The sequence below is a fragment of the Alternaria arbusti genome (assembly GCF_024043155.1).
Source record: "Alternaria arbusti strain BMP 1465 chromosome Unknown scaffold_25, whole genome shotgun sequence".
In the NCBI taxonomy this organism is placed as follows: domain Eukaryota; kingdom Fungi; phylum Ascomycota; class Dothideomycetes; order Pleosporales; family Pleosporaceae; genus Alternaria; species Alternaria arbusti.
Genome location: NW_026249965.1, coordinates 171423 through 186089, shown reverse-complemented (window position 1 = coordinate 186089; position 14667 = coordinate 171423). Strand labels below are relative to the sequence as shown.

The following is a 14667-nucleotide window of genomic DNA, read 5'->3' as shown; positions in this document are numbered from 1 at the left end:
AAACTAACATTTCCATAGCAGCAGAACAATCGCAAACCTCACAACACACATCACCACCACCACCGCCACCACCCAATTCCTCATCCCAGCCCCCCAAACGACCACTCTATATCCGCATTCCCATCGCCCTCGCTCTCACCCTCCTCACTCTCACCAGCGGCTTCGTAATCGCCGGTTTCCCCGCCATGGCTTCCCTCCAAGACCTCGCGAACCCGCCCACCGATGCCGAAACACTCGAACTCTTCACGCCCAGCACAGAAGCCATTGCCGAGATAGAACGAAGCATATTCGACCATCCCCTCACGAAATCGTTATTGGAAGACCCCAAATACATTGCGTCAAGGCCGCATCTCAAGATACCAGAGGGACTGAGAGCGCAGAACCTGACGGGAGGCACACTCCTCGGCCCCGACAAAATCGCCGTTCCCCCAATCCAATTCAGCACAGCCGACGGCTCTGAATTCGTATCATTGCAATACTTGGGAGAAGCGCTGTGCGGCCACCCCGGTATCGTCCACGGTGGCCTGCTAGCCACACTCCTCGACGAAGGACTAGCACGATGCTGTTTCCCCGCGCTGCCGAATAAAGTGGGTGTGACGGCGAGTTTGAAGATCGATTACAAGGCGCCGTGTATGGCGGGGCAGATTGTGGTTCTACGGGCGGAGACGACAAAGGTTGAGGGCAGGAAGGCGTGGGTTAAGGGACGGTTGATGACGCTGGGGAGTGAGGAGAAGGAGGGTGTTGTGTTGACGGAGGCAGAGGCGCTGTTTATTGAGCCGAGGCAGGCGGCGCAGATGAAGAGGGTTGTTAATTAGAGGGTTGTGTATTGGTGGCGTTATATGAGTTTGGAAGGTTGGTGGTTTGTGGAGCGATAGACTTTTAGACTATGGACTTGGCAAGGTATTCGTAGAGAAGAGCGTGTGAGATTGCATCGTTCAGATCTCGCCCGAGAGACCCGAGAGATATCTGAACGATGCGATCTCACACGCTCTTCTCTACAAATACCGGTTTTTGATGCTTGGTCGAGATGTAATGATTAGGGCATGCCAGCCAGTTTGCGTCTAGTGTACATGTCCATGTGAAGATCCAGGGTAAACGATGTTGGATGGGCTTACCACGCAAGCTGACTGTACGCTTGACCATTGGAACCAGACAGCTGACTAGGACATAGTTCATGTATCAACACATTTCCTTCACAAATGCAAACATCACAAGCAGACGAAAATGATTTGGTACGACACTCGCTTCTTTCATTAAAGTATTAACGTCCGATCCAATCCACCATTTCAGCCACCACGTCAACAATAGACGTTTCCCTCGCACCAGCAACCCAGCACATCCAGGGGTCAAGCCAGTCCAACATCCTTCTTCCCTCCGTCCCTACTTCCCCCACTCGACAAGCGAGCTACACACAACAAGAGGAATCCAAGACAGCGAGGAAATCTTTCCAACCATCTTGCACGACGACGCCATTTCAAAACAAGCAAAAACATATCCAGACCCGTAGATCTGAGACAACAACAACGAACAACATCAACAACAACAATAACGACGATCATCAACAAGATACTGTGGGCATTTCCAAAGATAACATTTGGACACAGACCAAGTCGAAAAGTATGTTGTGTGAGGGGAAAAAAAGAGATATGAGGGAAACGAGGTTTGGTGGGAAAAGAAAAGAGTGTATGAGAAAAGAAAGTGGTGGGTTGGGGTGTGGGGTAAGAGGTGGCGTTCTATTTACAACTGAGACTCTTCTGTTTCGAGAGGAGAGAGTGGAGGTAGGTAGGTAGGCGGTTGTGGGAGGTATGACGGGTTGACGCGCTGTGAGGAGGTTGGCGTCGGGTATCTGTAGCGACTGAATGCCAAAAGCTGACATCGGCTTTTGTGCGGCTAGCGTTGGTGAACAAGGGGGATTTGGAAAGAGACGCCCGGCGCTGATGAATGCTATGCTCGAGAAAGAAAGATCTGCTGTACAGGGTGGTGATGATGCGTTCGCTAAGTGATGCTGCTTTTCGAGAGAGAGGATGGAGGTGATGTGTATGGTCGAGGTAGAGACGGGTGGGAGCATGGGCTCATTATAGGCGTGACAAGGCTAAGTTCAAACTCGAGGACTTTATCTGCTTTGCCCGAGGTTCAGCCATGACATGTCTGATTGCTCCTTTCCGTTGCCTTGGTTGGGACCTGGGCCGGGGAAGAGGGTTGCTGAGCTCTCGTGTCCGACTTTGGGTGGTGGGTAGAAGGAGTTGAACTTAGGGCTTGGTAGCGCCGCCTCAGCCTTGCCTCCTTGTGCACCACCGGGACCACCTGGGAACACCGTTGCTGTGCTCTCGCGATCTTGTGGGAGACCGAGACGTGGTGGCACGGGGTACATCGAGCTGAACTTGCTCTTGGGCATCTCCTCTGTGGGTGCGGGTGGTGCGTTGCCTGATGGGAACATGGTGAACGTGCTATCGCGCATGTCGGGAACCGTGGATGGGTTGTCGCCTTGGCCTGGGTAGAAGGAAGAGAAGTTGCTCTTGGGGTAGAATGAATCGGTGCCGTCAGGGTAATACGAGCTAGCGCCATCGTACTTGTTAGAGTCGATGACCATGCTACCAGTGTACTGACTGCTCGTCCGTCGATCGTCGCCTACTGGAGTCCAGCTTTCTACGGGGTGGCGTAGGTAGTGATCACCGTCGTGGCTGAGAGCAGATACTGTGCTGGCATTTGAGTTGGCGCGAGCGAGCTCTGCTTGCATGGGCTGAACACCATGTGGAATGACACTGTTGGGGGTTCCAAGCGTTGGACTTCCACTGGCGACTCGGCTTAGACGCTGCCCGTCGTTGAACTTAGGGATCTCTAATGGAGCGATATGTTGTGATGGACGCGAGCTGTACATGCGCGAGTTGGTGTATTGTGACTGGCTGGCGGTACTTGTTCGGTCTGACGCGAAGGTAGAACGATCAGCAGGTGGTGCGCTTGCAAGGTTTGTAGCTTCGTTGTTGGCGAAGTACCGACTCCAACCTGAGCTACGTGCTCTTGGTGCAGGCTTGTTCCGACTGGAGTTCTGACGAACCATGGGCTCGACAGGCTCTGGCTTGAGGTCAAACTTGGCAAGCTCGTAGGGCTCGTTGTAACCTTCAGAGTAGCCAAGCGGACTGCTCTTCTTCACAAGTCCTGCTGTGCTGGCGTCGCTCGCAACATTCTTCTTGTGGCCGTTGTTGCTACCACGTCCTTGGATGATGGCAAGCGATGTGACAGAGTCGTTATTGTGTTTTGGCTGGTAAGTTACGACAGCTCCACCTGCCTCCTTCATGAAAGCAGCGCCGCGGTCCGCAAAGCTCATGCGGTCGTTCTTCTCGATGTAGCCTGGGTTCTGCTTGCTCTTGTTCTTCCTGTACTTGAGACAGAACAGAATGAGAATAAGGATAGCAGCGATGCCAAAAATCGTACCCAGGGTAGCGCCAAGTACAGTCAACATCTTTCCCTTATTGCTAGGGGGAGCCGGTGGTGGGCCGACTGCTTCTGTGGTGCTGGCGCTGGGCGTCGCTGATACGGACGCAGTCGCGGTCGGTGTCGATGATGCGCTTGAAGATGATATCGAGTTCACAAGGATCTCTTGTCCAGAGAACAGCGCTGTCGCGTTCATCCATGCGTTCTCCTTCGCGTCGAAGACAGCAATGGGCTCATCGGGGTTGCCACCACTTGCAACGGTGGTGCCATCCTCGCCTTGTGCTAACGAGTAACCGTTCCGTGTAACTGTAGGTGCAAGTGTGTCGTTGTACTTTGACCAGTCATCGATGACTACTCGCTTCACCTTGTCCCCACCGGCAAGAGTTCCCGGGGCTGCGGGCGAGCCGTCCTTGTTCACGAGGAGGATTCGTTCCACGGCGTTTGGTGTTACACTCATGTCGAACTTCTGCAGAGCGATCCTTCCGTCTTTGTTGGAAACTATTGAGCATTTGACAGCATCGGCGTTAACGATCGGTTGTTCAAGGCTGACGCCGAGATCTTTCCATCCTGATGCTTCGCTGAACTTCCATACCGCAGTGTTGGTAGCGCCACCACCGACTAATATCGCAGAGTTGGCGTCCGAGTTCATCAGCATGGGCTTTACGGAGAGTGGCGCGCCGGACGGCGGCATACTCGATACCGAGTAGGGCTCGACAGTGGACATTAGGAAGGATTCCGACGATGGGCCGTTGTCCCCCTCTGTCTGCGACCCTGCGTAGACGAGAATCTTCTGTGAGTCTTGAAGGTAGACCGCGTCATGGTTGACGCGATTTTGTGTGTTCCAGCTCTCAGACCGTTGCCAGTCCCACTTCTTCTTGGAGAATGTGTAGTGCATCAACCCGGGATAGTTCCACGTCGAAGCGGTCTCGTTGACGCGTCCTCCAACAATGAACAGCTTAGCAGCTGCGGCATCCCCCTTGGGCACTGCCTTCACGCATTGCGCTCCGGTAAGCGATATGTCCATAGGCAGCGCCTTCCATTCTGCCCCCTCTTCAAGCTTTAGCGATTGAAATCCAGATGGCGAATATACGTAAAGCGTGTTCTCGTAGATGATTGAGCAGTGCTCACTCAGCGGGTATACGGGCTTTGGGAGAGCCATGGTGATGTGGATCGTGTGTTAGATCCGGTAAGAATAGCGAACGTGATGTGAGTTTATCCTCGACTTGAGACGTAAAGCAATAGACTGATTATAATTCCACTCGACTTCGCATGACTAGGTGTAAGGTCCAAGGATTATTAGTTGTCCGAAGATGGAGGTTGGTCGACCGCGCGTTGGGAAGGCGAATGCGACGACTGAAGGATACAATTGGCTCGCAAAGACAATCGTAATCGTCTATAGTGCGACAAAGCGTCAGTATGGTCCAGCAAGTAATGGTCGTGTCGAACGTACTCGAATCCAAGACAGATGTCGAGACCGAGCGCGACAGTATGTTCGATCTGGCGAAGGACGACGATGGATTGATCCGACTAGTGCAAAGGGAGCGACGGGGCAACCCTCTCTCAAAGAGGCGAAGAGGTATACGAAGGGTAGGGCGAAATGAGAGGCAGCACAGCTCAGCGGTGTGCGGGAGTCGAGATGGAAAGCCGTCTAGGTGAGGCTGTTCAGGCACACGGAGGCTGAAGCTGGGGAGAGACAGGTGAGCCTGAGCGAGAGGGAGACGTCCAACCGGCCGCTGAGAGGGTCCGTTCGCGCTCACGGTCGTGCAAGGGCAGCCATCGGGTGGGCTTGGGCATCTCCCAAATGGCCTAAGCGGCGACGGCACGAGCGAGGGTGTGACCATGCACACGAAGAGTGTCAGGGGCAAATGGTGAGACAAACCAATGACGTCCCGCCGCTGTCGTCGTTATTCGCCAGTGCCCCTGGCCTTAACCAAGAGTATTTAGCGTTTATTTTAGCCAAGAGACATGCTTGCAGCGAGGAAACAGCCCCAGTGTCGGAACATGTCCCTGGGTTTCTGTGCAACCGCAGCACCAGCAGAATCTGCACCGTGAGGATATTGAGAGCTGCGGGGTCAACGGCGAACAGTACCCGGCGCCATCGAACGCTGCATTATTGCAGTCGAATACATGATGGCATCACTTCGCCCCGACTTTCGCTGCTGCGGTGCCGATCTTGTCGCTCGTTGTGCATCCCACGCTCTTTGCGCATGAAACTCCCAGGCTCGACACTGCAAGGGTTCTGATCATTTCCGCTCCTTCGACCACTTCACGAATCAAGACAGACCGCTCCTCTCCTTGCCTCTTTCTGCTCGCCTGTCGCACGCCATTCCATGATCGGATGATATGCTCCGGAGTAGAAAGACTTAAAAGAAGGTTCCGAGGACTCGACCTCAGTGCTCGCACTCTCGTATGCCTAAAAACGTGTGCAGCCGTATATGCATGCACGTAAAGTAGTACCTATCGATAGTGCGCATTCGGGCGACGTCCCCGGAAGCTATGGCGAACAGTTTGGCGGCGCTGGGCAGACTGTGCACTTTGTGCACTCTCCTAGCCTGCTGTGGGGTTTAGGCACGACAACACGCTGTTTGCTGGTATCGCCCATCGTCGTCACATTTGCATCACATCCAAGTGACGACGATTCGAGATTACTGACTGTGATGGCATGATGGCAATAAAAAGAATGGGAGGCGCGCGCTCAAGTGGGCGGCTTCGTGACGGGAGGGACACGAGAGACGCTCTAGCGGGCACCTGAAACAGAAACACGGCCCTTCTCATGGCGTGCATGCCCTGACTCAGCCCACAACACACCAGCTGCTAACCACGCGCCTCACGACGTAAGCGCATCACGATGGCCTCGACATCACGATCTATAGTTGTCTGTGAGATCACTAGCGACCACGGAGCCTTTTCCACGTTGCTAAAAACGCCCTGCATGCACCCAACCTTAACCGTGACCACATTGGTGGCACAGTGCACATCCTCATTAACCATTCGGATGCCTACCCCGCCAACTGCACTAGATTGGGACAGCAATATCCGGCTACGTACTAGGCACGCATAGGATGCAGTCGGCCGTCATCAATGTCATGCGAGCTGGAAACGACGTTCCTTCAACAGACTCATGAACTATCGGCAAAACAACTCTCTGGCAGCTACCGACACACCAGGCGATCCCAGTCCTCAACTGTCACGCAATTCGAGACGGATCTTCTCGGATCTTCAATCTTGCTTTGCCACGTTGCTAAGCCTCGAGACAAGTTGTCCAGACTTTTTGGTGGTGAGCCCATCCCAAGGTTTTGGGCTTGGAGAGACTTTACGGCTCGGAGCGTTTGAAGAAGACGGCTGGTCCTTACCCACATGTTCGCTATGCGAAACAATGCCTCCGCTGGCAACTCGCGACTCTCTGTTTCGCAGTGGTATGCCTGCTAATTAAGTCTTTGCCACGCAACTAAGCCAGCATGTTTCTTCATGCGTCCTTGGGTCTGGGGAAGCACGTGGCTGAGCATTGAAGCCCTCTATCCAGTGTCATGCGTGCGCAGATGCCCATGCATTGGAGATTGGACTGAACGGCATGTGAACGGCACTTGCAGCTGTCACAACCACCATGTCGGGCCATACAAAAAAGCATCGAGACGTTGTTACCCGAGGAGGAAAGAAGCAAAGGAGCGGACCGCAGCGTTCGATCTATACTCGGATACGTTTCATTGCTAAGTAACGGTTGCTTTTTCCAGATGAACTGTCGCGGAAAACCGGCATCGCCGCCACATCCCGCAGTCTCGCAACGGTTGTTATTACACTATCGTATGTATGCCAGGCAGTCACCATATCTCGATGGCGATGTGGTCTCGTCATATATCGGTAATCACAATCGCTGTCTATGCGGAACCGATCAATCATGCATGCGATCAAAGTGCCGTATTACCACTTTACGCCCACGGCACTTACACGCATCTAACGCCGTGCTATTTGGAGACGCCGCGCTTACACTGTACATGTACTTGCGCCTGAAACATCTTTGCTATTCATGTGAGTGAGATATAAGATCGACGTTATGTCAGATTCGTGAGGCGTGAGATTCGCGTACCGTACCGCAGCGAAGGCTGATGTCACATGACGCCTAATCTACATTTATCTTTACTGATAGCAAGGATGATGCAAAAATCAGGCCTTGGAAGGGTCTTGAATAGCGAGGTAGAACATGTTCGGTGTGCGTTGCATACAAGAACAAAATACTTCCAATAGTGTTCGTGTCCAGATATAGAACACGAGATAAAGCATCAAGATCTCCAGCTCAGGGAACATCACTATCGATACGAACGTCCCGAGGTCAGTCGTATCGTGTATGCAGTATTCGTATCCAAACATGGGATGCTATAAACAGATATAACACATATGCCAATTGATATGCCTGTGTAGAATTCTGTCTTGCGTTCCAAGGGTTGTCATTTTGCTCAATTGCCTACATGCGCAGTTCACGAGAAAAATCACCAACCAACCACACCATGAGAACCGCACTCACTGACAAAGAATAACAAACCCATCTCTCGCCTAAAACAAGCTCTACCTTCTATAACTCACCCGTCGCCTACCCGAATGATAGATCCACTACCTGCATCTAGCCCTCAGCCCCCATTAGCACGAGATCTGGCACCTTCAAGGCAACATCCGATTCACCAGCGCCTCTTACAGTAGTTCGCAAACCCAAACAAAGTGTCCCATAGTATCTTATCGATTAGTTATTGTTGGCGTTGGGCAGCTTTTGCGTCCATGTGCAGTAGGTACACCACAGTTGTGGCGATGTGCAGTAGCCGAAACAGCAGTTTACATGTACGAGCAAAATGTGACGAACGCCACCATTTGTTTTCCGGAACGCTAAGCGTGTAGGTCGATGCATGAAGGAACCAGTGGAGATGCCGCGGTGGAGATAAGATAGGTTGAGCTCTGCAAAGAAAATGCGATAGAGGTGTGGGTTACTTCGGAGTCAAGGGTGATAAATCGTATTGCTACGTAACGGCTTTTGAAGCGTAGAAGTTGCTTCTACAGGGTCACTACAAAACCAATTGGTAGGTATGATGGGAGAATTGATGAGATCCGAGAACCAGGAATCGGGATCTCTAATATGCTAAGCCCGTAGTTGTGGCTACACAAGAGATCATGACAGCCCTGAATGCGTGCGATTGAGCGGTACGCTGCACTGGTCAAACATGGCTGTGGCTTCATGCAAAGTTTATCAGTTGACACTGTAGTCATACTGACATACACAGACTCTGTGTATAATTGAAGGAATGTGTCTCAGCGTCAAACCATCTCCGTCATGGAAAAATTTCAAAGGTGGTCTGCATGCGAGCAACGACTGCTGTCGTCTGGCGTTCTTCTCCGCTAGTCGTATAACTCACGTCAACCATCAGGTTCGGTTGGGGAGTAGATATACTAGCGTTCGTGTCAAACTTCACGTAGAGTGTCACTGCGACGGCTGGAGTAACAAATCTCATTCGTTGCCAAACTCCATTCCATCGTGGTATCATTTCGAACAGAAAACTTCGACGGGGCCGCATGATGGCAAGTCCATTGTTCGAGCTAGAAGCCGGTATAACGCCCTGCTTTTCCATGCGCGTGTCGCATGCCCAAACCGTGAACCCATGATATGCATTTCATCCTCTAGGGACGGGGATGCTCGTGTCGATGTCCCTCATAGCCGTAGTGTATCGTCAATAGAAAGGGACGATACGCTTATTGCTGCTCCCTCTGCTTCTTCTTCTCCTCGCGACCGGCGGACTTGCGCTCCAGGATTTGCTCACGGTCCTTGTCGAGCTTGAGCTTGGTGACGACGACCTTGGAGGCAGCGATGGGGATGGGGACGGACTGGCCGTTGCTCTTCTCGCGAACAACTGTGTTGTGAATTAGTATATCTGCTGGCGAGTGGGAATAGAGGGCTACGCACTGCCGTTGACGTGGAGGCAGTACTTGAGGCGGTAGACGGAGGAGATCTTGCCCTCACGTCCCTTGTTGGAGCCGCGGACGACCATGACCTCGTCCTGGGAAAAGTCAGCATACGACGAAACTGGGGTGAAGATCTGGATACTTACATCCTTGCGGACGGGAATGCTGCGCACTCCGTGCTTCTCGCGGAGCTCCTTACTCAAAGGCGCCTGAAGGTTGTTAGAACATGTCCCATGCAATGTTCCAAGTCTCTTCATACGCTCATGATGACCCGACGCACACTACTCGGCGCACTGAAGTGCGCCTTTCGGGACTTGCGTCGAGAGCTCGCGACCATTGCGTTAACCTTGGTCATTTTTGCTGTGGGATTGGCGGTTGTCGGGTTAGTAGACAAAGTTCGTGTCGCGATCACAAAATTGGTGTTGTGAGATGTGCTTCTGCTAGGGCGGCTTCGCTTCGCTAGCGCGGTCGGTGGGTGGGTTTCTCCGCGCCGAACAGTCCGGCGCTGCAAGTCGCGTCTGCATCATAGAGCGCATCGCCGAGCCGTCGCGCACTTTCAACACGCGTCACAGTCAGTCTACTCTCTCGACCAGCGCATACCTTGCGCCAAGGTGCAGCCTCGATACGGACGATTCCCGAGTGCGGTATTAGTATTGCATCTACACCCACCCGAACCCCCGCTCACGCCTACCCGAGCCCCTTCACGCGAACCATGGTTCCCATGCAGCGACCGAATCTTCCCTATATAGTGGCTTCGCAAGGGCTTGCAGACCTTTAGGAATACGCTGCTATGTCGTCAAACAACTACAACCCTTATAGCTACCCGTATCAACAAAGTTCGGCGCAACAGTATTCGGCATACCAGACTGCACCCGCTGCAAACAGCGTCGCGCAACCGTCCCGCCAGTATCAGCAGCCGCCGACGACCCAAGCGCAAGACTACGTCTCCTACCAGCCGCAATCGTACGCGGACCAAAACAGTGGATATGGAACGGCGCAAGATAACTCATGGAGTAGCAACAACTATGGCGGGACACGAGAGACAACCAGAGGCGCCGCCGAGGTTTTGCGGAATATGAGCAGCTCGACATCGTATACGAATAATTCCGCGCCGACAAATACCCAAGCGGGCTTCACCGCAACTAATACGGCCGCCTCTTCGCACTCCAGTCGCTACGCCGCCGGCAATTCGCATTCGCCCCAAGTACAGGCGCAACAACCCCACGCAGGCTACGGACAAGCGCAAGCGCGTCCAAGGAGCGTCAACAACAACCGCGCGCAGCCAGCGAGTCGGGGCTTGCCATCACCGGCCGTGACGGCAGGGTACCCTTCCCAGACTCAGAGAACCCAAGCGATGTACACCCAGCAGCAACAGCGCTCTGCCAGTCCAGCCCAGCCTCAGTACCACAATGCGCCTGTTAGCAACTCACGCAGCGCAAGTATGACCACTACGGCGAACCAGCAGTATGGCGATTACAATGCTCGACAGCTCCCTAGCGTTGCTGCTGAAGCCTCGCGTAACTCTCAGAACGCCACATCGTCAACGGCCTACAACTACGGCAACGCGCAAATGCCTTCTGCGATCGTGCCGCCACCACCGGCACCGGCCACCAGTATGGCGGACACATACAGTGCGCAAGGCACCACCACTGTAGACCCTATGGCAGTTTACGATCCATGGCCAGAATATCAGCGAAAGCAGGCTGCGCAACAGGCGATTCTAGATGCAGCGCGCGCAGAAGAAGAGAGGATCGCCGAGGAGACGCGCAAATTAGAGGAGCAAAAGAGGGAAGAGGAACGCAAACAACAAGAGGAGGAGGAGGCCAGGTTGCGCGCGTCACAACCCAAGCCAAGAGCGAAGAAGGCGCAAAAACAGCAAGCGAATGCGACGGAAGCAGCTTCTGCAGCATCTAGTGCCGACGGCCCTGCTGAAGCACTAGAAAGCGAGATCCGAGCGATGATGGCTAAGATGAGAGAGCTAAACAGCAAAGACCCGGCACTCCTAGCTCGAATCTGGGAAGAAGAACGCAGAGCGAAAGCGCCCAAGTCTCCGACTGCGCAGAACAAACCCGCTCCTCAGTCTGCCATCCCGCAACCCGCACAGGCTGCTCAAACCGTCACGCCCCAAGCGGCGAACTCGAAGAAGAAGGCGACGCCCAAACCAGCAGCGAAGCCAGCGACGCCTGCCGTACCTCAAGCTTTCCCCGTCAGACAAGTACAACCGACCCCCACTCGACCCACGGGTAACACTCACTGGCCACCCGAGAAGAAGGCACATCTGGCGAGCGCAGCAGCAGCATATCTCAACGCCCAAAATGACGTTCGCAAAGTTGAACCCAGCCAGATATTGGGCCTACTCAACAGCAACCCTTCCTACATCGAGTTGTGCGAACAACTAGAGCAAATGGGTCTGAAGCTAGATCGCGCAGTGTTTGCCAAGAGCCTACTCACAGCAGTACCAGATGTGAATTCTGCATCTCGCAAGGCAGTGCAGGCGGCGCCAGTTCCAGTTCAAAAACCGCCAGTGCCGCCTGCCGTCATGAGAAAGGAAGTCGCGACCCCCGTTGCGCCAACCCCTCAATATACACCAGCAACTGCCTCACCAGCGAACGGAAGCTCTTACCCGTCATTCCCAGGGAGCGCGTCGCCTGCACCTGCATCCGCGCCTGCACCCGTCGCCGAGATGGTGCCAATCAAGCCCGAGCTGAGAAAGCCAGCAAACAAGGAAGAGGCTGCTCGCAAACGCAATCTGAGCGATCTCATCGATTTGTCTCAACTTTCCGAAGAGGAAGACATGGGCCCGCCGCGCAAGAGAATGAATGCAGACCCTTACGCATCATATTCGCATCAAGATGCTATGGCCGTCGATGAAGAGCCTTCCACCCCGAACTTCCCCATAGCAAACACTCCCTCATATCAGCCACAAGCATCTGCGCCGCCGCCAGTTCATCCGCCGCCTAATGAACTCAGGTACCAGGTTTATGTTGAACCACTTGAGAAGAAGAATGCTCTCCGTCGAAACACATACAACCCTGCCACGATTGCAAGGGATGTACTCCTCGCTTGTGGGCGCCATCCGTCTGAGCGCAATCTGAACCAACATCTAGATGGACTGAGGACCACATTACCGCAGATAACTTGGGAATCGGATCTTAGTACAATCAGGTGGGACTTGATTGATCCAGGAAGACCCCCGCCAGGGTATTTCAAAGACGGCGTTCAAGCCTTGACTGAGGATGCAGACGATGAGGAAGACGAGTCCGACGACGATGAAGCGCGTCGTGTCCGCGCTCCGCCCAGTGCGATTGGTGAAGGTGGGGCTCAGAAGGTCCAAGCTCTACCCGAAGCCATCAATCCGTTTAAGCAGAAGCGCCGCGGTCGCCCTCCTCGACGCTCCCTCCCCAACGGTGCGGGTCCAGGTCCAGCGACACCCAAACGTCCGAGCAACCCCGTTTCTATGAGCCAAAGTGCCCCACGCCCTACTTCCGGTGCGGCTGGTGTTGGGTATCAAGCATTCCGCTCCGCTACGGAGTATGGGCCTGATGGCAAGCCACTGCCGAAGAAGAAGGGCCGCCCAATTGGGTGGAGGAAGGCAATCCATGGATCTCCGGCTGCGCAGTCTCGTCCAGCTCTGAACGGTCACACAGGTCCCCTCAAGCACCAGCCGCCGCAACCAAGCTCATTGCGCAACGAGCCCATCCGTATCAGTTCCCGGTCGCCGAGTGTTGCAAACCATATCCCGCAGTACCGATCGTATAAGTGCAAGTGGCAGAACTGTCAGGCGGATCTACACAATCTAGAGACGCTTCAAAAGCATATATACAAGGTGCATCGTAAGGAGACTCTGGAATGCTTGTGGGATGATTGCGGCAAAGAAGTCACCAACTACGACCCTATGACTAACATGAGCATCGAGCGTCATCAGCCTTATTCCTTCGATCTAGAGAGCAACTGGCGCAACCACATACACGGAGCCCATATCAGTCCTCTGTCATGGCAGCTTGGTGATGGGCCGACTGGGGGTCTCTCTGGTAAGGAAGATAATTGATGGGCTTAAATCGTCGTTGAACAATTGGAGAGAAATGATCTAACGCTCTCATTCATAGACTCGCATGATTCTGAGGCATATCTCAGCGATGCGCAGGGACGTCAAGTCACACCACGTATCACAGTCGAGCCCGAGCGAATAGAAGCACTGAGCATGTCACCACAGGCACCTGTTGGCCAAGGTCGCGGTCGCGGACGTCCACCCAAGCGTTCAGCGGAAGAAGAAGCCCGCGATGCGCATGAAAGACTTGTGTCGCTCAAGAAGCGCATTGGTGGACCCGGCATGGATCGTGGAGGCGTAACGCTTGCCAACGAGAAGCGTCGAAGGGGTTTCATCGAAGGCGACGAGGAAGAGGAGGAGCTGGTAGATGCTGAGCATTGAGGACTGCGAATAACTTCAGATTTGATAATTTTGTATAAGTACGCGTATACCCATAGCGAGGACAAGGCGCATTGGGAGTCTTTATGGGTGCGCAGTAGAAGGAAACCGAAGTATGTCTCCATACGTGTAAGCCATAGCCAATTCGACCATGTTAAATCCATCAGCGACAAAACCGCTATATTGATACGCCAGAACTCCATGCCCCATTCGATAGAAGTCTCCGAGCTGCAAGTGGTATCCTTTGTCCTCCCTCGAGCCTCTCTCCTTGTTGTGACCCTCTCCCACGTATGCACCGCGCAACTCATGCCTTGACCTTGCCCGCTGCAGCCTTGGGCTTCTCCTCAACTTTGTGATCGTCGGAATTGACCTCGAGGAAATGGTATAGGACGATGAGCAGCATGGCAGCGCTTCCGAGGAAGATGGCGAGCGAGTAAAGTTGGCTGTCGGTAATCATCTTGGGTGCGACTGCGCGTCGAGTGTAGCTGGGTGACAGGTGTAAGGCGTCAAGGGCGCTGCGGAGTTGTTAGTAAATCCAATGGCGGAGACAAGAATGGCAAGAGCTTACGGAAGCTAGATGCGACAGAACTATCCGAGAGACGGGAATGTCGCGACAGTATTGGATGCGCAGCGATTGACTATTGGGGTTCATGTGAAGGCCACCTTGAAGCTTCGGGAATGTCGGCGAAGGTAGGGCTGGCTCTAGCGCCAGATGCTCCGCCACTCGAAATTCCACCCCACACAGCGTCATTCTCACTTTGACACACACGACCCAGGTCCCATATCCCCCGCCAGACACCAAATTTTCGACTCTCCAAGGCGCCCGGATCCTTGGAATATCCCAAACCAACCACCCCACTGTCACTTCA

The 14667-nt window shown here is 53.7% G+C and overlaps 4 protein-coding genes across 4 annotated transcripts; 2 read left to right on the top strand and 2 right to left on the bottom strand.

Annotated features, from left to right (window-relative positions):
• Positions 1-185: 185 nt before the first annotated feature.
• Positions 186-815, top strand: J4E86_010799 (uncharacterized protein; the record flags this gene model as incomplete). The annotated part of the gene is made up of 1 exon (XM_051451293.1): positions 186-815. The coding sequence occupies one exon, from the start codon at positions 186-188 to the stop codon at positions 813-815; it is 630 nt and encodes a 209-aa protein (XP_051297580.1).
• A 1298-nt stretch (positions 816-2113) lies between these two features.
• J4E86_010798 (uncharacterized protein) lies at positions 2114-4591 on the bottom strand (the record flags this gene model as incomplete). Its single annotated transcript, XM_051451292.1, has 1 exon — positions 2114-4591. The coding sequence occupies one exon, from the start codon at positions 4589-4591 to the stop codon at positions 2114-2116; it is 2478 nt and encodes an 825-aa protein (XP_051297579.1).
• Positions 4592-9162: 4571 nt separating this feature from the next.
• On the bottom strand, positions 9163-9727 carry RPL26B (60S ribosomal protein L26B; the record flags this gene model as incomplete). Its single annotated transcript, XM_051451291.1, has 4 exons — positions 9163-9320; positions 9374-9467; positions 9519-9581; positions 9632-9727. 4 exons carry the CDS (start codon positions 9725-9727, stop codon positions 9163-9165), a joined length of 411 nt encoding a protein of 136 aa, XP_051297578.1.
• A 999-nt stretch (positions 9728-10726) lies between these two features.
• J4E86_010796 (uncharacterized protein) lies at positions 10727-13801 on the top strand (the record flags this gene model as incomplete). Its single annotated transcript, XM_051451290.1, has 2 exons — positions 10727-13403; positions 13479-13801. The coding sequence occupies 2 exons, from the start codon at positions 10727-10729 to the stop codon at positions 13799-13801; spliced, it is 3000 nt and encodes a 999-aa protein (XP_051297577.1).
• Positions 13802-14667: the final 866 nt, after the last annotated feature.